The 24,506-nt window shown below is 42.7% G+C and overlaps 1 protein-coding gene and 1 long non-coding RNA gene across 2 annotated transcripts; both read right to left on the bottom strand.

The window, feature by feature from the left end:
* Window positions 1–18,577: 18,577 nt before the first annotated feature.
* Window positions 18,578–19,135, bottom strand: LOC120975313 (uncharacterized). Its single transcript, XR_005771093.1, has 2 exons — window positions 19,034–19,135; window positions 18,578–18,921 (listed from the first exon to the last, which is right to left on the bottom strand). It is a non-coding gene; the product is annotated as an uncharacterized lncRNA (long non-coding RNA).
* A 2,245-nt stretch (window positions 19,136–21,380) lies between these two features.
* On the bottom strand, window positions 21,381–24,490 carry LOC109776446 (uncharacterized). The gene is made up of 3 exons (XM_073511532.1): window positions 23,819–24,490; window positions 23,391–23,718; window positions 21,381–21,400 (listed from the first exon to the last, which is right to left on the bottom strand). The coding sequence occupies exons 1-3, from the start codon at window positions 24,488–24,490 to the stop codon at window positions 21,381–21,383; spliced, it is 1,020 nt and encodes a 339-aa protein (XP_073367633.1).
* Window positions 24,491–24,506: the final 16 nt, after the last annotated feature.

Below are 24,506 nucleotides of genomic sequence, written 5' to 3'. Positions count from 1 at the left end.
TTATTTCATCCACCATCACCCTAGCATATCCTTCTGGAATCGGCCGGCAGTGGTAGGTTGCGCCGGGTTCAGGAGGTAAAACAGAGCCAACAGCCGCCTTGACTTTGAAGTTCTGCCATTGCGCCATAAGGTGGCAATGCTGAGACTCCGTGATAGCATCCACGGGGTAGCTAGCAGGAGCCGTCAAGACATGCTCTGGCTGAAGCAGCTCGGTGGAAGCCACGCTGCTTCTCCGCTGAGATGGCGGGGTAGCTTCGGGGGTAGTTTCGGCATGTCGATTGCCGTCTCGTTCCTCTAGCGCTTGAACCCTTTCGTGTAGCTTCTGAATTTGGATCTGCTCCACTTTTTTCCTCCTCTCCTGGCTTTTGTAACCGCCCGCGTCCGGAAAACCAGCCTTCCACGGAACGGAGCCTGGCGTGCCTCGTGTCCGTCCAGGGTGCTCAGGATTCCCGAGGGCCATTGTGAGCTCGTCGTTCTCTCTGTCTGGAATGAACGTCCCTTCCTGCGCTGCATCGATATAGTGCTGAAGCCTCTTGACTGGTATTCTCAAAAGCTCGTCCGTCCAAACGCACCTCCCTGATACAGGGTCCAATTTTCCGCCTGCCCCGAAGAACCAAGTCCGGCAACGGTCTGGCCAGTTCATTGTCTGTGGTTCGATCCCTTTATCAAGCAGATCATTCTCAGCCTTGGCCCACTTAGGCCGGGCTTTGAGGTAGCCACCTGACCCCGTGCGATGGTGAAGCTTCTTTTTCGCAACATTCTTCTTGTTTGTCGCTGACATCTTCTTACTCTTTTCCGATGTCTTGTGGGCCACAAATGCGGGCCAGTGATCTCTGATCTTCTCATACCGGCCGATGAATTCTGTTGATTCTTCTTTGTCGACAAACGTTTTCAGCTCATTCTTCCACCTCCTGAATAGGTCTGCCATCTTCTTAAGAGCATGAGACTTGATTAATTGCTCTTTAACTAGCTTCTCCGAATCCTCCTCTGGCTGTAGGGTGAAATTTGACTTCAGCTCAGTCCAAAGATCATCTTTCTGCATATCATTGACATAAGACACCTCGGGGTCTTCCTTCTTAGGCTTATACCATTGGTGGATGCTGATCGGGATCTTGTCCCTAACAAGAACCCCGCACTGAGCAGCAAATGCTTCCTTTATCCGGATGGGTTCAATCGGTTGGCCTTCGCGGGCGATTGCTGTGATCTCAAACCTTTCATCCGAGCGCAACTTTCTCTTCGGGCCTCGTCTCTTTACCGAAGTGGTGCTCGATCCGGAGGGCTGGAAAAAAGAAGAAAGACGAGAGTTAATTAATATTTGTACATACCGAAACAATGAATGCATCAATTAGCTAGTCAGCATAGGCTTAACTAATATGTTTACCTGGCCGGACTCTGTTCGGTCATCGGAGCCGTCACCACGGGCTCCTTCTTGCACCAGCATTGGGTCACCGGAGCCATCATAATCATGTTTTTCCTCCTCCACTCTTCGTCATCGTAACCTGCTTCTTCACCCTGTTCTTCCAGACCATCATTGTCGTTAAGATACGACAAGATATCACCTCCGGCTAAGATTATGTCCCCCAACACCTCTTCTGCTTGCTCGTCTCGTTCGTGCTCCATTGTTTCTGCAAATATTACAACATGGCAATTATTACACAAACATGACAGCAAGTGGATATATTAGTGCAAACGTAGACCTAGCTTATTCCGGGTTTGGGGTGGCCTCGGCAACGCTTCAAGGGTAGGGGCGCGGCGGGAGGGGGTAGGAGACCGACATCCTTTTTTTCTAGGGTTTGGGTGTCCTCGAGAGTTTTGGTCGAGCGAGAGGGCCGGGGGGGGGGGCTCCCGTGGTATAAGTTATCACGGTCGAGAGGGGGTATAAATATCGACCGTCCATCATGTCGAAGTTATCTGTTAGGGAGTTATATATATCGACAACGACGACATACATACATGGGAAAATAATGTTATCGCGGAGGGGGTATATCGACCCCCCCCACGTGTTGAAGTTATCGGGAGGGGGTTATATCGACAACGACGACATACGTACATGGGAAAATAATATTATCGGGGAGGGGGTATATCGACCCCCCCTCGTGTTGAAGTTATCGGGAGAGGGGTATATCGACGACGACAGACCCGATAAAACATAAGAAAACGAAGAAGAAAAAAAAAGAGGAGAAGAAGAAAGGAATAGAGGAGGAGATCGAAGAAAAAAAAAGAAAAAAAAAGAGAAGAAGAAAGGAATAGAGGAGAGAAGAAGAAAAAATAGAATTTTTTCTTCTTCTCTTCTATTCCTTTCTTCTTCTCCTCTTCTTTTTCTTCTTTTTTCCTCTTCTTATTTATTTCTCCTCTTCTTCCTCTCCTCTTCTTCTCCTTTCTTCCTCTTCTTATTTTCCTTTTTCCTCTCGTTCATAAAAAAATGTTCAAATAGAAAATTTCGAAAAAATAAAGGTTTTGCCTAATGCATTGTTCATATGAATATACAAACATTTGCAAATTCTACAATAATTAATATCACCAAAAAAAATCTATGAACAGAAAAAATCCTAACTTTTCTAAAAATCTATCTTTTGCATATATACATGAACATATATATACACAGAGAACATATATACATTTTTATAAAAATGCAAAAAAAAGATCTAAAAAAAGGACATATAAACAGATATACACACATACATATACTCATACATATACATATAATCAGGAAAAAAATATCATATATATGTGCAGAAAAAATAGGGAGGAAGGGGGCAGTGCCGGCCCTGACCAAAGGATGAGAGGCGACGGCGGCGTGGTCAGGGCAGGGGCAGAGGCGACGGCGGCGTGGTCGGGGCAGGGGCAGAGGCGACGGCGGCGTGGTCGGGGCAGGGCGAGGCAGAGGCGACGACGGCGTGGTCGGGGCAGCTGGGGCGACGACGACGTGGTCGGGGCGGGCCACCGGCGGCGTGCTCGGGGAAGGGGCGGCTGCGCGTCGACGAGGCAGCAGAGGGCGTCGACGGGGCGAGCTCGGGCAGCCTGGCGGCGTCGTCGGGGCGGGGGAACTGATGCAGAGATGAATCTGAAAAACGCTAAGTGTTTTCTTATATACTCAGATCATTGGTCCCGGTTCGTGGCACCAATCGGGACCAATGCCCACCTTTAGTCCCGGTTGGTGCCACCAACCGGGACCAAAGGCCTCTTTTCAGCAGCCCAAAGGGCGGGAAGCAGCGGCCTTTGGTCCCGGTTGGTGGCACCAACCGGGACTAAAGGGGGGCATTGGCCCCAGTTGGTGCCACGAACCGGGACCAAAGGGTGGCATTGGTCCCGGTTCGTGGCACCAACCGGGACCAATGGCCTTGCAGAGCGGCGTGGTGGTGGGAGTTTAGTCCCACCTCGCTAGCTGAGAGAGAGCCGCACCTGTTTATAAGGTGCGGTGCGCCTGAGCTGTCGAGCTCCTCTCTAAAGCAGGCTTACGGGCCTAACCTCTCTGTACATGCTTGTGGGCCTACTGGGCCTTCTCCGGGCCTGAATCCTGGCCCATGGATGGGTTTCTAGTCATATTCAGGCCGTGGTGGCCCAGTAGGTGGCATAATTTTTATTTTTTGCCTGTTATTTTTCTTTTTTGCTTTATTTATTTTGTTTTGTTTCTACTTACAACAAAAAACTTATTTATTTTATTTTATTTTGTTTCTAATTACTTATTTATTTTACTTTATGATAATTCTTTTTGCTATTAAAGTTTCTAACAAAAAAAGTTCTTTATGAAAATTATTTTTGCTTTCAATGATTTTGAACAGAAAATACTTCGATAATTTTAGTTGCATCAATTTTATATAATTTTAGTTTCAATAATACTAGAGGTTGCTTATAATGTTTTGAACAGAAAATACTTTGATAATTTTAGTTTCATAAATTTTATTTATGTTATTAAAGTTTATTTTATTTTGTTTCTACTTATATATTTTATTAAAGTTTATATTATTTTGTTTCTAATTACTTATTTATTTTATTTTTTATTTTTCATGCACCATTTTTCATGCATTTACTGATTATTTTGAGCTATAAGACCCTAAAATTGAAAAGCATTTCAAATGAACTCTGAAAAGGTTGAAAGTTGGCATGGTATCATCATTTCATCCACATAGCATGTGCAAGAAAGTTGAGAGGGTTACGACAAAAACTGGATGCACTTTGTGTACAAAACGGACAATCTCTTTCGAAGTATCAGGATTTCATACGGAAACTCGTCTGTTACAAAGGGATTTTATTTTTTTAAAACTTATTTGAACTCCTGACTTTTTGTGTGTTCAAAATGCACCATTCAAAGCCACATCATCAATTTTCAACCCTTTCTGACTTCATTTGTTATTTTTCATGCATTTACTAATTATTTTGAGCTATAAGACCCTAAAATTGAAAATCATTTCAAATGAACTCTGAAAAGGTTGAAAGTTGGCATGGTATCATCATTTCATCCACATAGCATGTGCAATAAAGTTGAGAGGGTTACGGCAAAAACTAGATGCACTTCGTGTACAAAACGGACAATGGTATCATACTCGTCTGTTACAAAGTTGGCATGGTATCATCATAATAGTTGCGGGAGAAAGTCTTGACTTTTTCTTCGCTTGTGTCATTTGCTTATTGCGCCATAACCATGGATAATCTTCATCGTTTATCAGGATGCTTGGGCCAGCCTTGACTTTGAAGGGAGGAATTTGATGAAACTTTTCATAATCTTCAGACATGTCTGTCTTGCCCTCCACTCCCACAATGTCCCTTTTTCCTGAAAGAAATATGTGGCGCTTTGGCTCATCGTATGATGTATTCGCTTCCTTATCTTTTCTTTTTCTCGGTCTGGTAGACATGTCCTTCACATAGATAACCTATGCCACATCATTGGCTAGGACGAACGGTTCATCAGTGTACCCAAGATTGTTCAGATCCACTATTGTCATTCCGTACTGTGGGTCTACCTGTACCCCGCCTCCTGACAGATTGACCCATTTGCACTTAAACAAAGGGACCTTAAAATCATGTCCGTAGTCAAGTTCCCATATGTCCATTATGTAACCATAATATGTGTCCTTTCCCCTCTCGGTTGCTGCATCAAAGCGGACACCGCTGTTTTGGTTGGTGCTCTTTTGATCTTGGGCGATCGTGAAAATGTATTCCCATTTATCTCGTATCCTTTGTAAGTCAATACAGACGAAGATGGTCCCCTGGACAACGAGTACAACTCATCACAAATAGTGGTGTCACCTCTGAGACGTGTTTCCAACCAACTGCTGAAAGTCCTGATGTGTTCACATGTAATCCAATCGTCACACTGCTCCGGGTGTTTGGAGCGCAGTCTGTTCTTGTGTTCATCGACATACGGGGTCACCAAGGTAGAGTTCTGTAGAACTGTGTAGTGTGCTTGAGACCAAGAATATCCGTCCCTGCATATTATTGAGTCCCCTCCAAGCGTGCCTTTTCCAGTCAGTCTCCCCTCATACCGCGATTTAGGGAGACCTATCTTCTTAAGGCCAGGAATGAAGTCAACACAAAACCCAATGACATCCTCTGTTTGATGGCCCATGGAGATGCTTCCTTCTGGCCTAGCGCGGTTACAGACATATTTCTTTAGGACTCCCATGAACCTCTCAAAGGGGAACATATTGTGTAGAAATACGGGCCCCAGAATGACAATCTCGTCGACTAGATGAACTAGGACGTGCGTCATGATATTGAAGAAGGATGGTGGGAACACCAGCTCGAAACTGACAAGACATTGCGCCACATCACTCCTTAGCCTTGGTATGATTTCTGGATCGATCACCTTCTGAGAGATTGCATTGAGGAATGCACATAGCTTCACAATGGCTAATCGGACGTTTTCCGGTAGAAGCCCCCTCAATGCAACCGGAAGCAGTTGCGTCATAATCACGTGGCAGTCATGAGACTTTAGGTTCTGGAACTTTTTCTCTGGCATATTTATTATTCCCTTTATATTCGACGAGAAGCCAGTTGGGACCTTCATACTGAGCAGGCATTCAAAGAAGATTTCTTTCTCTTCTTTCATAAGAGCGTAGCTGGCAGGACCTTCATACTGCTTCGGAGGCATGCCGTCTTTTTCGTGCAAACGTTGCAAGTCCTCCCGTGCCTCAGGTGTATCTTTTGTCTTCCCATACACGCCCAAGAAGCCTAGCAGGTTCACGCAAAGGTTCTTCGTCACGTGCATCACTTCGATTGAAGAGCGGACCTCTAGCTCTTTCCAGTAGGGTAGGTCCCAAAATATAGATTTCTTCTTCCACATGGGTGCGTGTCCCTCAGCGTCATTCGGAACAGCTAGTCCGCCGGGACCCTTTTCAAAGATTACGTGTAAATCATTGACCATAGCAAGTACGTGATCACCTGTACGCATGGCGGGCTTCTTCCGGTGATCTGCCTCGCCTTTGAAATGCTTTCCTTTCTTTCAACATTGATGGTTGGTCAGAAGAAATCGACGATGGCCCAAGTACACATTCTTCCTGCATTTGTCCAGGTATATACTTTCAGTGTCATCTAAACAGTGCGTGCATGCGTGGTATCCCTTGTTTGTCTGTCCTGAAAGGTTACTGAGAGCGGGCCAATCGTTGATGGTTACAAACAGCAACGCGTGCAGGTTAAATTCCTCCTGTTTGTGCTCAGCCCACGTACGTACACCGTTTCCATTCCACAGCTGTAAAAGTTCTTCAACTAATGGCCTTAGGTACACATCAATGTCGTTGCCGGGTTGCTTAGGGCCTTGGATGAGAACTGGCATCATAATGAACTTCCGCTTCATGCACATCCAAGGAGGAAGGTTATACATACATAGAGTCACGGGCCAGGTGCTGTGATTGCTGCTCTGCTCCCCGAAAGGATTAATGCCATCCGCGCTTAAACCAAACCATACGTTCCTTGGGTCAGCTGCAAACTCAGCCCAGTACTTTCTCTCGATTTTTCTCCACTGCGACCCGTCAGCGGGTGCTCTCAACTTCCCGTCTTTCTTACGGTCCTCACTGTGCCATCGCATCAACTTGGCATGCTCTTCGTTTCTGAACAGACGTTTCAACCGTGGTATTATAGGAGCATACCACATCACGTTCGCAGGAACCCTCTTCCTGGGGGGCTCACCGTCAACATCACCAGGGTCATCTCGTCTGATCTTATACCGCAATGCACCGCATACCGGGCATGCGTTCAGATCCTTGTACGCACCGCGGTAGAGGATGCAGTCATTAGGGCATGCATGTATCTTCCGCACCTCCAATCCTAGAGGGCATACGACCTTTTTTGCTGCGTATGTACCGTCAGGCAATTCGTTATCCTTTGGAAGCTTCTTCTTCAATATTTTCAATAGCTTCTCAAATCCTTTGTCAGGCACAGCATTCTCTACCTTCCACTGCAGCAATTCCAGTACGGTACCGAGCTTTGTGTTGCCATCTTCGCAATTGGGGTACAACCCTTTTTTGTGATCCTCTAACATGCGATCGAACTTCAGCTTCTCCTTTTGACTTTCGCATTGCGTCCTTGCATCGACAATGACCCGGCGGAGATCATCATCATCGGGCACTGGTTCCTCTTGATATTCAGCAGCTTCCCCCCTTGCAGCATCATTGGGCACATCGTCTGGTTCCTCTTAATCTTCAGCAGCTTCCCCCGTTGCAGCATCACCGTATTCAGGGGGCACATAGTTATCATCGTCCTCTTCTTCTTCGCCGTCTTCCATCATAACCCCTATTTCTCCGTGCCTCGTCCAAATATTATAGTGTGGCATGAAACTCTTGTAAAGCAGGTGGGTGTGAAGGATTTTCCGGTCAGAGTAAGACTTCGTATTCCCACATGTAGGGCATGGACAACACATAAAACCATTCTGCTTGTTTGCCTCAGCCACTTCGAGAAAATCATGCACGCCCTTAATGTACTCGGAGGTGTGTCTGTCACCGTACATCCATTGCCGGTTCATCTGCGTGCATTATATATAATTAAGTGTGTCAAAAACCATTACAGAACATCATGAATAGATAATTAAGTGACCAAATTAATAGAAGTTCATCATCACATTAAAACCAAAGTACATACATAGTTCTCATCTAACAACATATATATAGCTCTGTAGAGCATCTAATTAATTAAACCATACATTGAAACTATGTAAAACATTTCAATGCAAAAACAAATGCAATCATAATCGCAACCAAGGTAACAATTGATCCAACGGCATAATGATACCAAGCCTCGGTATGAATGGCATATTTTCTAATCTTTCTAATCTTCAAGCGCATTGCATCCATCTTGATCTTGTGATCATTGACGACATCCGCAACATGCAACTCCAATATCATCTTCTCCTCCTCAATTTTTTTTATTTTTTCCTTCAAGTAATTGTTTTCTTCTTCAACTAAATTTAACCTCTCGACAATAGGGTCGGTTGGAATTTCCGGTTCAACCACCTCCTAGATAAATAAAATCTATGTCACGTTGGTCGGCATATTTGTCATAAACAATAAATGAACCAAATAGTTATAAAAAGATAATATATACCACATCCGAATCATAGACAGGACGAGGGCCGACGGGGGCGGATACCAAAACCATCGCACTACGTAATAAGAAGGAATAATAAAAGTAACAAAATTAGACAAGTATCTATCTAAAGTAAGAATTTTTTTTCTTTCAGAAAGAAGATAAGAACAAGAGGCTCACCACGGTGGTGCTGGCGACGAGATCGGCGCGGGCGATCGACGGGGACGAGACGTGACGGACCGCTAAACCTAGACAAATCTCGGGGAAAATGGAGCTCGGAGGTCGAGTTTCGAGAGGAGAAAGATTAACTAGTGTGGCTCAGACATTTCATCGAACACCTCATGTGCATAGGAGGTGAGCTAGAGCACCCAAATGCCCTCCCCTCGCCGGCCAGAAAAAACAGAGCACTGTGGAGTGCTCTGCTGTGGCGATGGGGTATATATAGGAAACACATTGGTCCCGGTTCATGGCACCAACCGGGACTAAAGGGGGGGGGGCATTGGTCCCGGTTGGTGCCATGAACCGGTACGCATGCCCCCCTTTAGTCCCGTTTGGTGGCACCAACCGGGACCAAAGGCCTTGTGCTGCCCCGCGTCAAAATTTTAGTCCCACCTCGCTAGTTGAGAGAGCTCGAGAGTGGTTTATAAGCGCTGCTGCGCCCACCCTCTCGAGCTCCTCTCAACTGCAGGCTTTCGGGCCTAACCGTTCTCTTTGCCTGTGGGGCCTACTGGGCCTTCTGCGGGCCTGAGCTGTCGAGCTCCTCTCTAAAGCAGGCTTACGGGCCTAACCTCTCTGTACATGTCTGTGGGCCTACTGGGCCTTCTGCGGGCCTGAATCCTGGCCCATGGATGGGTTTCAAGTCGTATTCAGGCCGTGGTGGCCCAGTAGGTGGCATAATTTTTTTCCCTGTTTTTTGTTTTCTTTTTTCCTTTATTTATTTTGTTTTGTTTCTACTTACAACAAAAAACTTATTTATTTTATTCCATTTTGTTTCTAATTACTTATGTATTTTGCTTTATTTGTTTTGCTTTATTTATTTTATTTACTATAGTTTATTTTATTTAATTTTATTAAGGTTTATTTATTTTTAGTTAGTTTATTAAGGTCTATTTATTTTATTTACTATAAAAAAATGAACATAGATGCGCCTATAGAGAAAATTCAACCTAAATTCATAATAAATTTCTATGAAATTCAAAGAAATTTACTCTGAATTTAGGTCAAATTCCCTGTATAAGGGCATCTATTTTCACTTTGAGAGGAGCTCAACAAGGCAGAGAGGGACGGGCTTATAAACTGGTGTGAGCGCCCTTCGGTTGGCGAGGGGGGACTAAACTCTGACCGCAACTAGGACCAACCCTTTAGTCCCGGTTTGTGGTATGAACCGGGACTAAAGGGTGAGCCTCTGGTCCCGGTTCAAGCCACCAACCGGGACCAATGGTGGTGGGCCAGGAGCGAGGCCCATTGGTCCCGGTTTGTCCCACTAACCGGGACCAAAGGGGCCGGACGAACCGGGACCAATGCCCCCACGAGGCCCGGCAGGCCCTTGGCCGCACGAACCGGGACCAATGCTCACATTAATCCCGGTTCGTGACTGAACCGGGACTAATGTGAATATTGCCCTGTGACCAAAGCCCAGTTTTCTACTAGTGCCAGAATCAGCCATCAGCTCTGCTCCGATAGAACCTGTTGCTCACTCCACGATCTAATATTATAACATTTTGCTCACTCCATGATTTGATGGTACACATTTTGCAGATACCAACAAAAGCAGTGTAGTAGTCCATCGCTGAATTGTATTGCCCTTTGCTTCTGGGTATAGAACTACATATCACATGGACCTCTCCCTGGAAGCAAGCAATCATTTTTGACTCGTGAGGTCTAACTTCTCATTTCTCTTAGAAATGGTACCATGCTTACAAGTTAATGTAGGAGAGTTAATAGGAACTATACAAATGAAGTCAGAGTTTAGTTAAACTTGTTAAGCATTTTTCATAGCTAATGTATTTTGTCTTATGTACTACTATATGTTACCATGTTTTGTATGTAATTGGGCTCTTTTGTTGTGAAAAATAAAACAGATGTGTTAAGTATTCTCTCTTCTCCGTTCAGTCCATCAAACTAATCCATGATGTGTCAAGTATGTAGTTCTTCTCTCATGGATGAGCAACCACCTGAAGGTGCTTCGGTATAGTTCTTCCATTCTTCAATGAAATATTACATTGACTTTCTATGGCCTGGAAGAAAAAGACTGTAGTTAATTTCTGTGATTGAGATAATTACTACCAAAGGTGTTGGTCTTTTGGTCAGGTTGCAGATTTGGATATTTATGTATGTTATTTTATAAATTGTATCTGGTGTTTGCAAATAGTTGACATGCATGTTGACATTTTTCCTAAGACACATGAAGTGGATTTTTGACCTCTTTGATTACTGTCCAACATATATGTGTTAGTATATGGAAATTTAACTTTATTTTTCATGAGTCCATGCATTTGTGGAAGTTCCTATCTTATTGGAAAAATAGACGGGCGCTGCAACTCGCGCCATCAATGATCTAGTTTACATGAAATCAGAGTCACGGAACTTCAAGATCGATGAATTCGTCACATGCACCTCGCTATCAAGGGGAAATGTCTCCTCTCATCAGAAGAACATTCTGCCTTAACAAAACACACGTGGTGTCAACATTGAGTTTGATCCGTGGTGGACAGGGTTACGACCACCCACTTAACCATTCAAGCACATGTCAAACCTTGAGGCTAAAGGTTATACCCTTTTTATATTGACAATAATAGTTCTAGTGCAGTTGGGACCAAAATGTAGCAACCAGTAAATAAAAATGAAACCATCAAACTGAAAAACGACAACTTTTACATGCAGTCTTCTCTCTCTCTCTCTCTCTTCGATCGACTTGATCTCTTTGCCATCCTTTGTACTCCCTCTGTATCTTAATGTAAGTTGTTTTTACAGTTTAATTCAAATTACAAAAAATGTATTATATTAAGGTACAAATATAGTATTTGATTGCCCTTACGATACTGTGTTAATTAACGTCATTGCCTACTTGTCAACCTGCCCTCGAAAAAACCATTGAACGCCCTGGGTGGCACCTTGCGCCATCCTAAATGTGTTTCTTTATTCTATCTTTTCTAATTTTGGTGTACGGCCGATGCAATGATCACCGTGTCTCAAGATATACGGTACTCATTAATGCTAATAGCAGGCACATTGTTGTGGTGATATAATACACACATTAATACAATACATAAATCTTTGGTTGACAGGTCATAAATAGGGACAATGTTAACAAATAAGGACTATGTATTTGGAGGTGTACCAAGATTGCTTATTTTCATCTTTCACCGTTTCTTGGCTCGATCGCTTCAGCGGCACTTATAGTTAAGCAACAGGGCAGCAGCAGGTTTTTTTGTCGAGGCAGATTGCTCCGGGGAGCGGCTGGACGCAGAACTTTTTGCACCGCGGCTCGGTGCAGTTCGGGAAAAACCTCGCGTAGCACTTCCCCGGCACGGGGAAAGCGATGGGCTTATCCTTCTGCATGGGCACAAACAGAAATGGTAAAATATTATGAGTACCAGATCATCCGCCCGATCTCAATGACGCCGCGAATAAATGGCAAAAATAATCAACCGACCACTTTGCGGGCGTCGCACGAGGAGAGGAGAAGGGTGGCAGCCATGACCACCATGAGGGCGGCCACGACGAAGCTCAGGGAGCTCGTGTTCTTCTTCAGGACCGCCATGGTGTGCGGTACAGGAGGAGGCTAGCTACACTTACGTATGTACTAGAGTTCTTTGCCCTCGTTGTGTTTGATATAAGAGTATTGTTCGCGCTGCTCTTCTCTATATATATATTAGGCTAAGAGCTCTACTCGATCTGTATCATGAGCATAGCATGTTGCCTAGCCGTTCCTTCCAAGTTTCAATCACCCTCTCACACCAAATGCATGATCCAAATATGTTTTTCTTAGAACAATGATCCAATCTGGAGAGCTCCTAACCGGCGCCTGAAAGGCAGGCAGGAACATGTAGCTCTCGGTCGCTAGCCAATTTCATTAGTTTTTCCATCGGCTCGTACACTTCAGTTCGGCTCTTCCTGTCTGCTCGGTAAAGGAGAAAACCGGCTCTCGTCTTCCTTATTTTGAAATAGTTGAACAAATAGAAGAAACATTGATTCTCAAAATGTTAGCGAGTTTTAAAAAGTCCATAAATTTGAAAAAAGTTCACGATGCCAAAAAAAGGTTTGCGAATTTGAAAAAAGTTCCTGAATTCAAAAAGTCTACGAAAGCTAAGAAATGCATGAATTCAAAAAATAATTTTGAATCGGAAAATCCTGCGAAGTCAGAATTTTTTACAAATTCGAAAGAAGTTCACAAATTCAGAAAAGTTTGCGAATTCAAAAATAGTTCACGAATTTGAAAAATTCTGCGAAGTCAAAAAAAGTTCATGAATTAAATAAATGTTCACAAAATTTGAAATGGGCCGTGAATTTTAAAACTGTTTGCATTTTTTAGAAAAGTTCATGAATTTGAATAAAAATTTCATCAAATTAAAGAGAAAGTAAAGATAATGAAAAAAGAACGAAAAAATGATGGAAAACTAGAAGAAAATAGAAAAAAGGAAAAAAAATCATCGCAAGCTTGCTTCCATCTGACTCCCAATGCGAACAAAACTCAAGGCCTATCTTGCCCTGTTCCGACCTTCAAGCTAACCTGGCATTCGGCTCGCTCTAATGGGCCGGATCAGTAAACACCAGTTGCTCAAATGTCCTGACACGTAGGATTTGAGCACGGGAAGCCCTACGTGTCACTTAGTGCAGCCCAGTCGTTGAATCGCACAGGGGAACGACCCTAGAGACAAGAGGTGGGACGGCCCATACTGAGCATAATACACTGTGTGAGCCAACTAGTTTTGCAAACCTTCTAGAAGGTTTGTTGAATCAGTTTTTTCTGTTTATTTTTTATTGTTTCTCCTATTTTTAATTTTGGTGTTTATTTGATTTTATTAATTTCTTCACTTTTTAAAAATTTAACAAATTCGAAGAAAGATCTCAGTTTTAAAAAATTGTTTGTGTTTTTCCAAGAAATCACAAATTTGATTTTTTAAAAAATTTCTAAAAATCTTCCGTATTTTAAAAAAAGTTCTTCTTGTACAAAATGATGTTTGCGATTTTATAAAAAAATGTTTACATTTTTTAAAATTCGTCGACGTTTTAAAAAAATGTTCACATTTTCACAAAATGTTAAAACTTTTGATTTTTTCCACTTTTTCCAAAAACGTTCGCAATTTCAAAAAATATTGGATTTTTTTTATTTTTTAGTTTATTGAAAAGTTGCTACTTTTTTAAAAAATTCATATTTTCAAAAACTGTGCACAAATTTTCAAAAAAGTCACACTTCTCAACATTAATTTTCCCATATTTTTTAGAAAACCCGACCGCAAACACGACAATGTGCGGCCCGCAGCGAGCCCTACCACGGGGCGCCAGCAAGGGCAGCGCGTATTGCGCCGGCGTAGTAGCCACCGCTCGCCTGCTAACATCATGTTACTTTTTCTGTTTTGTTTTTTCTTCCATTTTTATTCATTTTTTCTTCTTTTGCTTTATTTTCCACTTTGTTTATATCCAGAAATATTTCTATATATATAGCGGCGGCAACATTGAAGGAGAAATCCTAGCAGACGGAGGTGTCGGGGGTCAAAGGGAGGGGAAGAGAAGTGATGACCTAGGTGGCGGGAAGCTTGGCTGGCCGGGGTTGGGCGCGCCCTCGATCTGGGAAGCTCTCCCCTTTGGGAGAGGGGGATTTGGACTTGGCCAGGGAGAAGATGCCTGAAATTTCACGCACTTTCTCGCTGCATGTCATGTCTCACTTTCGCCAATAAGTGGACCCAATGTGTGCAGAACTAAATAAATGGCGCGGGGAAGCCAAACATATGCCACGCTGGCTACCAACCTTAGTTGAATTTGTTCCAAATTCTTTTTTGCCAGAAAATTATATTTCCCTAGGGTATCCTGTTCATGCCTTTTCTTTCCCTTGAGGAGGCCAATGAGCTCTAGGTAAAGACCTTGGTCGTAGGTAAAACAATAGTTTTTAGTAGTGTAACTGTGTTTGGTTATGCTACGTATCCTAATTTTGTTGTATAATCAACGCAATGATCACTCTGGTCACAAGTTACTTACTTATATATTGACCAATGCATATATATATTCTCTGCATCTATGGGGCTAATTAATGTTGATATGTCATATGCTAGCGAGCGCATTGTTGTGATGATATAACAGAATTAATACAAAACATATATCCTTGTCTAAGATTTGACTGATATATTTTGCTTGCAGGAACTAAATTAATGGTTGCCAGTTTATGTAGAACGTGGGACAAGAATGTTAGCAGCCGCTAAATATATAGAGGTTAACCATCAGACTGAAAGCCTCTCTCTCTGGGATCGACTTGATCTCTCCGCTATATCCTTTGTATTTGATTGCCCTTACGATGTTGTGCCAACATCATTGCCTACTTGTCAACTCGCCCTCCAGAAAGAAAAAAACATCGAACACCCCCTGTGTGGCACCTTGCGACATCCTAAATGTGTTTCTTTATTCTATCTTTTCTAACTTTGTCGTACGACCGATGCGATGATCACTCTATCTCAAACCAAATGGAAGTAATTAATCTTGATCACAAGCACATTGTTGTGGTGATATAATTATACAATTAATTCAATACATAAATCTTTGGGGTCGACAGTTCATAAATAGAAACAACATTAGCATATACTACCTTTGTTCAAAAATAAGACGTTTTTGCAGTTCAACTGAATTGAACTGCAAAAAAGCCTTATATTTAGAAACAGGGGTAGTATATATTTGGAAGTGTACGAATATTACTTATTGCCACCTTTAACTAGTATTTCTTAGCCTGACTGCTTCAGCGGCGCTTATAACTAAGCAATAGGGCAGCAACAATGGTTTTTGTCGATACAGACGGCTCCGGGGAGTGGCTGGACGCAGAACTTCTTGCACCGCGGCTCGGTGCAGTTCGCGAAAAACCTCGAGAAGCACTTCCCCGCCACGGGGAAAGCGGTGGGCTTATCCTTCTGCATGTGTGCACACAAAAAAGAAAAAATATTATGAGTTTCAAATCACCCATCCGATCTCGACGACGTACGCCGCGAATAAATAGCAAAGTTAATCAACCGACCACTTTGCGGGCGTCGCATGAGTAGAGAAGGGTGGCAGCCATGACCACCATGAGGGCGACCATGACGAAGCTCAGGGAGCTCGTGTTCTTCTTCAGCATCGCCATGGCATGCAGTACAGGAGGAGGCTAAGCTACACTTACGTACGTACTACAGTTGTTGCCTTCGTTGTGTGTTGATATAGGAAGTATTGTTCGCGTCGCTCTTCTCTCTATATATATATTATTAGGCTGAGAGTTCTACTCGATCTGTATCATGAGCATGGCATGTTGCCTAGCTGTTCCTTCCAAGTTTCAATCACACTCACACCAAATGCATGATCCAAATCAGTTTTTCCTAGAACAATGATCCAATCTGGCTCCTGACCGGCGCTTATAGCGCCTGAAAGGCCGGCCGGCCCATGTAGGTCTCGGCCGCAAGTCAATTTCGTTAATTTCTCCATCGGCTTGTACACTTCAGCTCGGCTCTTCCTGTCTGCTCGGTAAGGGAGAAAACCGGCTCTTGCCTTCTTTGATTTTGAAATAGTTGAACAAATAGAAGAAAACATTGATTCTCAAAATGTTAGTGAATTTTAAAAAGTCCATAACTTTGGAAAAAAAATCAAGATGCCGGAAAAGGTTTGTGAATTTGAAAAAAGTTCCTGAATTCAAAAATGTCTGCGAAAGATAAAAAATGCATGAATTCAAAAAAAATTTGAATCAGAAAATCCCGCGAAGTCAGAAAAAGTTCACCAATTCAAAAGAAGTTCAGGAACAGTTCATGAATTCAGAAAAAGTTTGCGAATTCGGAAATAGTTCAGGAATTTGGAAAATTTTGTGAATTCAGGAAAAGTTCATGAATTAAAAAATGTTCACAAAATTTTACCGTGAATTTTAAAATTGTTTGCAACTTTATAAAAGTTCATGAATTTGAATAAAAAGTTCATGAATTTAAAGGGAAAATAAAGGAATAAAAAAGAAAAAAGAACAAAAAAAGGATTGAAAACTAGAATAAAATGAAAAAACAAAAACAAAAAAACGACTGGCAAGCTTGCCTAAGAAGCTTTCCAAACCTTCCGTGACAAACAAAGTGCGGTACCTAAATGGGCTGGAAGCCCTATAACCGACGCCTTAACTGCTAAATAGAGTTCCCCCAAAAATTGCTAGCCGTTTTCTTTCCACCTGACTCCCATCACGAGCAAAAATCAAAGCCTATCTTGCCCAGTTCCTACCTTCAAGCTAACTTGGCATTCGACTCGCTCTAACGGGCTGGATCAGTAAACACCAGTTCCTCAAATGTCCCGACGTGTGGGGCTTTCCATGCGCAAATCCTACGTGTCACTCAGTGCAGTACAGTCGTTGAATCGCACATGAAAACGACCCTAGAGACAAGAGATGGGACGGCCCATACCGAGCATATTACACAGTGCGAGCCAACTAGTTTTGTGAACCTTCTAGAAGGTTCGTCGAATCAGTTTTTTCTGTTTGTTTTTCTGATTTTTATTTTTATTTTTCTTTGTCTTTTTTCTATTCTTCACTTTTTAAAATTTTCACAAATTCAAAGAAAGATCTCAGTTTTAAAAAATTGTTTGTTTTTTTCCAAGAAATCACAAATTTGAATATTTTATAAAAATTTCAAAAAAGTTCCGTATTTTTAAGAAAAAATCTTCTTGTACAAAAGGATGTTTGCAATTTTATAAAAAATTTAAAAAGCATTTAAATTTTTTAAAATTTCTTGACGTTCTAGAGAAATTTCACATATTTAAAAACTGTTCCTTTTTTTCCAAAAATGATTGCAATTTCAAAAAATATTCGAAAAAATGATTTTTTTATTTTTTTAAAAAAGATGCTAACTTTTAACAAAATTCATATTTTCGAAAACTATGCTCAAATTTTCAAAAAAAGTCACACTTCTCAACATTAAATTTCCCATGTTTTTTTTAAATCGAATGAAAAGTACTAAAAACGGACCGCAACTATGGCATTGTGCCGCCCGTAGCGAGCCCTACCACGTCTCGCCAGCAAGGACAGCGCGTATTGCACCGGCCCGGGAGCTGCAGCTCGCCTGCTAACATAATGTTACTTTTTTTTGTTTTGTTTTTTCTTCCGTTTATTCATTTTTTGCTTTATTTTTTACTTTGTTTATATTCAGAAAATATTCTCTCTCTATATAGGGGCGGCGACATCGAAAGAGAAACCCTAGCAGACGGTGGTATCGGGGGTCAAAGGGTGGGGAAGAAAAGTGATGATCTAGGTGGCGGGGAAGCTTGGCTGGCCGGGGTTGAGCGCGCCCCGGATCTAGGAAGCTCTCTGCTTTGGGAGAGGGGGATTTGGACTTGGCCAGGGAGAAGATGCCCAAAATTTTTCGCACTTTCTCGCTGCATGTCATGTCTCACTCTTGCTGATAAGTGGGCCCAATGTGTGCAAAACTAAATAAATGGCGCGGGGAAGCCAAACATATGCCGCGCTGGCTACCAAGCTTAGGTGAATTTGTTCCAAATTAGAATTAATACAAAACATATATCCTTGTCTAAGATTTGACTGATATATTTTGCTTGCAGGAACTAAATTAATGGTTGACAGTTCATGTAGAACGTGAAACATTCCTATTTTTGATTGTAAATTAAGGTTATATGTAATTTATATCCCCTCCCCAAATAGAATAAAATAAGTGTCAATCCTTGTCGGTGAAATTATTGAGGGGCTAAATAGGAACATCATTAACGGATGTGTACTGCAAGGAAGTGTAGAGAGACTTGCATTATGGGTGAAATTTAAAATAGTAAGAGAACTTGCTGACATGCTTATGTCCATCTAGTCGATAAACAACGAACTTGTATGCAAAATGCTGTCAACACGCAGGTATCACACCATGTTTGTTCAACCTTCATTAATTTTGATATGTCTCCATGTACACGAACGAATGAGACACACAATGATAAAATCGTTCAAAATATTGCCGAAAAAACTGGTTTACAAAGATTTTAGAAAGAGTCTGATCTCCTGCTTATATTATTGACATCTCCATTTTCTCCTAGATAACGGGACAACAACAGTTGTTGTCGTCATTGCAGAAGGCCGCGGGGACCGGTGGCATGTCGTCACCGCCGCAGAACTTCTTGCACCGCTCGTCGGTGCAGTCCGGTAAGTGTTTGGAGTAGCATGAAGCAGGCAGGGGAAAAGCACGGGGCTGAACCATCTACATACATCTGTAAATAAACGAATGATAAAAATGCGCACAAATTAGATATCTAATCTAAAAAAATGTACTCACAACTTCCGATCTCAACGACTGCGACATTGCAAATTTAACTGACTAACCTGTTTGCGGGCGTCACACGAGGAGAGAAGAAGGGTGGCCACGAAGCAACACAGGGCGCTCCTGTTCTGCTTCACTATCATCATGATCGATGTACCGTAGAGGAGGAGGCTAATTGCACTTACTCGTACTACAATGATTTTCTCTGTATTGTTATTTGAGATTTGTTCTGCTGTTTATATAGACCCGTAAGTACATTGGTGTTCCTGCCTAGCCAATTATAAGTATGAATTGAATGTTATAATTAATGCTTTAGTCGAAGTAAGAAATAAATGGATATATATCCTTTTTTAGAGGGAATGGATATATATGTTGTGTATGGATATGTGGATAGCTACTGCATGGATGCTCAGGGAAGAACATATTACTCCATCTGATCCAAAATAAGTGTCGCGGTTTTAAACTAAGTTTAATGGAGTAATTATGATTAATTAGTACATATATCTGACGATGATTTTTATTCAAATTTAAGTGTTTTTCAAATATATTTGTAGCCGCAAAATACGTTAGAGTACCTATTACTTCTTGCACTTTTTTACACTCTGCACTTGGTTGAGTGGAGAATTGAGCCCACAAATCACACTACTGCAGCCCACTTGCTTCATCATAGGTTAACCCCAAAAAATAAGGCTTCTCCAGGGAAACATCTGTCCGTTCACAGAAATGCAAATGGGCCGGCCCAACTGGCATGTCAGCTCTATGTGTAAAGCATAGCTCAAATTAGATTTTTGTTATTTTACTAGATTAAGAGAAAATAAAAGGAAATCATCACTCTTTTTTTTTGAAAAAACTCAACCCCATAAGTTAATCAATTAAAATGTTAGTAAAATAATTCGATACAACAAACACCATGCAGGACGGAAAACTATTATAAATAACACCCTTGGACCTATTGTCAAAATTAAATTTCGCAATCTGACGTGCTACCTCGTTATCTATTATCAAAACTAAATATCACTCTTCGTTCGTCTTCGTTTAGATGTTTACAGGTTTGATCCTTCTGATCTACGACTTTCTTCATCGGCGATGGTTGCTACTCTAGTGCACTGGTCCTATGAGGTCTTAGCACGACGACTTCCCGACTTGCCTTGCTCCGGTAAGGAGGGGCGATGACGGTGGCGCGCCTTCGGCCCGCTCCAGTGCTTGTAGTCGTCGCTAGGTGGTCTACGGACATGGTTGTATTTTTTATTACCTCTGTTGTTCTTTGTACTGCAATGATTGAAGATGAATAGATTGAAAGTTTCTCGCAAAAAAACACTAAATATCACTCATCAGTGCTCACCTTGCTTTATCTATTCTTTTATTCTGATAGTGCAAATCATAGTAGGATTAGAAATCAGGTAATCTCTTGGTGAAGGACCATGTTAGCTATGGTTATCCCAGACAGTTGTTTGAGCAAGGATATGAATGTCATATAGTCTTTTTTTAGCCTTCTTAAGGCATTTGTTTATTTTTACCTGTCTAAGGTATATTTTCCTTCCATTGTGAGAGCCGCATCTTGGTTGTATGACCCTTGTATGTATGCATTTGTTATATTTGACCCTTGCATGTATATATATTATATTGTAATTCTTTTGTGCAATTGTATTGTAATACCTGTAGTTCCACCCACATGGCGTATGCGTCGTGACATTCGGTGTGTTTGGCAGATGTCCTGGGGTCGATACTACACATTTACTACCAGAGGTGCTAGACTTGTATAGTGCCACTTTTGCTGGGTGCGAACTTGGTGCACTCGGGTGCATCACCCCCTGATATGCAAAAATAATAATAATCAGAAATTCAAAAAAAGTTCAAAAAATCTTGAAAATTTCTGGAAATATACATGTCCAACAGTTGTGCCTGTATAAAAAGTTTCGTGAAGGAATACCTTCCAGCGTATTGAACACGACCGAAAAGAAAATGAAGACTATGAAATTTGTTTTTTTTGTCTGGGCTGAACTGAAGTTTATTCCAGCCCTAAACTTTTTATACGGGTACAAGGGTAGGTCAACTTTGTATCCAAAAATGTTTCGGGATTTTTTTTGACTTTTTTTGTAATTACTAAATTATTTTTTATTTATCAGGGTGTGATGCACCCGAGTGCCACAAGGGATTTCCCCACTTTTGCTCCGTTACATCCGCCCACGAGATGGCATGGTTGCAACAAGGAATCATTGACGTCGAAATTCTATAATATGTGACATGTAAGAAGATTGTGCAGAAACATCTCTATGTCACTCAGACTTCAATGAACGAAACCAAAAACCTGAGAAATAAATGTATACATGGTTTCACGGCTCTTCACCTACACCGCCCAGATCTAGCCCACATAATGAAATGGTCAACATGCCCAGATAAAAAAAAACTTTACAAGAAGCTCCCTGTAACTGAAAAAAGAACAGTGAATTTTCGTAATTAGCAAAAACAGAAGATACAATATAGACAACACATACACAATCTTGCAGTTTGCTTTACCTTATGCCGTACACATCCTCCAAAGCTTGTGGACCATAAATTTTATGAAAAAGATCTTGCCGCTGAAAATGATTCAACATGAAAGAAAACTGTATTAGAGGGTGACAGTCTGTATAAGGATCATAGCGCAGTCAATAATGTGGAGAATGGCTATTTTTTGGAAAAATAATTCCGTCTCGTCCAAAGTATTTAGAAGTACATAAAAATCTAAAGATCAAATGTGAGTGTCAACTTTTTGATCCTTTCAAAATAGTTTATATGCTAGCATGTGAGCTTTTTCGTAGAGTCAAACTCATCAGATTTCTATAAGTTGAGGTTGACGTCCCCTGCCTCCAAATAAGTGATTCTAGATCTTTGACGAGCCATCATTCCATCCACTAAACAAAGTCCGAGCAGCTTCCATTTTAATTCTCGTGAAGCCATGTCCCAGAGAAATGGAGAGTGCAACTGTCTTTCACTTGATCCAGTCGCCCAGACAATTTTTCTTTAATATTACCAAAGATTTTGGCACTCCAGATTTGAAGAGTTTTATCTGTGATGAAACTGATCTTGCGACATAGTCTGATCAGCGGGTTAGACATAGCACAGAGGGCTGGATATGACATAGACTGATCAGCGGGTTAGAAATAGCATAGAGGGCTGGATTTGACCGCGCCAAGGATTCCACATTTCCCTGGATAACCAACAAAATTCAAAATGTAATCTGCGACACCCAACAACTTTGTGAATTGTGGTGAGAAGCAATGGGCAGTGGTCGGATGTGGTCGAGGAAATTCCTTGGAGAAAACTGTTCGGGAAGAGATCATGCCACTCCGGAGGGGCCAACATACGATCAATCTTGTAGAGAACCATATATATTGTTGCGTTTGTCCATGTGAAAGCACGGCCATTAAGGTTAACATGATGCAACAGAACATCACTAACCACTTTATTGAACTTACCCATCATGCGCCTATTAATGTTGCGATCTTCTTATCTTCCGCACTAACAATCAGGTGTTCTCATAGCCTGAGAGGAGCCATGGCCCTGAAGCACTTGATCTTATTGTTCTGATCTCATCGAGGAATCGGATTTTATCACAATCCTCTTGGGGGCCATAAACTGAGCAATTACCTAGTAATAATAAAAGAAAGTATGTCCATATATGTGTACCTTTTGGAGAAAGGAATGTCTACCATACACAGGATATCCGGTGCATGTAGCGGCCATTGATTTTCTTGAAGATTCGCATGCATTCATTGACTACTGCTTATAGTTGGTCAGACTCTTCTCTCACTAGTGTTCTAGCTATGCTCCATCATCCCATGCTAGTATTTCATTTTATTCCCAAGTCTAAATATATTTTATCTTTTCAACCGGGCATTCATTTTATGATCCATTTGTTGTGTTTATGAGGATGATGACTTTAAAACGAGACCACTTTTGATTATATTTCAACGAGTTTTAAAATTCATATTTTGAAACATGGTGAAACACGATGGTACACTCTGGAACACGATGCCCCCGAATGAAACTGGATATAAACTACTCTTAGTTACTAACTTTTACATACCGTATGAAACAATTTAAAACACACTAACACATGATGAAACACTTAGGTAAACAGTGTAACATTATGATACACTATGGAACATGGCTAGCCATACTGAAACAATAAGATTATTTATGCGGAACCGAATAAAACATTATTGATTTTTGGTAAGATCTTGCTGAAAAAGCACATCTGTGTAAACATAAAGCAAAAGAAAATTTTATTTCAAAATATATTAGGCATCTATTTGTTTGAATGGAACTCAATGACTAGAGAATAGCACATGCTAGGGGATAGAAAAAACACTATAGATGATACAATGGACCCACAAAGCAAGAATACAAAATATATGCATGCATGCATGCATGCACAGGGAGGTCCCGTGTATGGTGGAAAATCCTCTCTCATACCTTTTGAGGACTCGCGCACGAGCACGACATGCATGGCGTTGTTGTTGGGTGGCAGCTGCAGGCGAAGCGGCATCAACTTGCTTGTGATCGGGTTGCGGGAGCAGATGATCACGTCCTTGAGCCCCGTCTCGTCCTGCAGTCTCTCCAGCAGCTCCCCAAGGCTTGTCCCGTTGAACAGGAACGAGTGCCCCTCATCTCCCTCACGCACATAGCCACTGTCATCCGCAATATGGTAGTGGATGTGCCGCCCCTCCACCTTGTGCACCGGCACCGAGAAGGAGTCCGCCGACTGCGTCGACGATGGAGAACCAAAAATAGCAAAAGCGTAAGTCGGTGACCCACCATTGGGTTGTTGGACTCATCGTGCAGGAACAGGTGCGCGTACGGACCTCAAGCCTGGAAAAGCCGACCGGGGGCGCTAGGGAGCCGGGGGGAGGCGGCGGGGGCTGCGCTACGACCGGAGTCGATGTACGGTGGTGCGGTGGCGCAGGAGGCCTGAGCGCCCCTGTTGGCAAGGGAGCGGGCGAGGGCGAGGGCGAGCGAGAGTGTGGTTTGTAAGGTAGAGGAGGAGAGTAGGCGGTGGTGATGGGATCGGAGCATTGAGGCGGGTGCACGAGCACCTGCACGATCTCGATGCACCAGACGACCCATCCGGCATGCCGGTGGTGTGGGACGTCATGGGTCACGGAGTTGCGCAACGGCGGGAGGCCGCCGTTGGCGCGGAGGAAGTTGCCGTAGCGAGTCTGGAGGCGGGCGTGCCTGCCTTCGCCGACGGGGACCCACTCGACGGAGGAGTCGAGGCGGTGGGGCAGCGTCTGGATCACCTTGCGTCCGGTGACGCCCATGAGGATGGGCTCGTTGGAGGCGGTGAGGTAGCGGCCGTAGCGGCTGCGGAGGCGGATGACGCCCGGCGCGTTCGGCACGAGCTCGACGGTCCACCGCGCGTTCGGGGACGCGGCGTTGCGGTCCTGCAGGACGTGGGACTCGTCCTCGTCGGCGTACATGTACTTGTTTTGGTGGCTCCGCAGCCGCACCGTCTTGGCGCGCTCGAACAGCTCCATGCGCGCCTCGGCCCGG

Source organism: Aegilops tauschii, chromosome 3 (genome assembly GCF_002575655.3).
Source record: "Aegilops tauschii subsp. strangulata cultivar AL8/78 chromosome 3, Aet v6.0, whole genome shotgun sequence".
Lineage (NCBI taxonomy): Eukaryota > Viridiplantae > Streptophyta > Magnoliopsida > Poales > Poaceae > Aegilops > Aegilops tauschii.
Note: the sequence above shows the minus strand (reverse complement) of the source record. Positions and strands in the feature narration are given on the sequence as shown.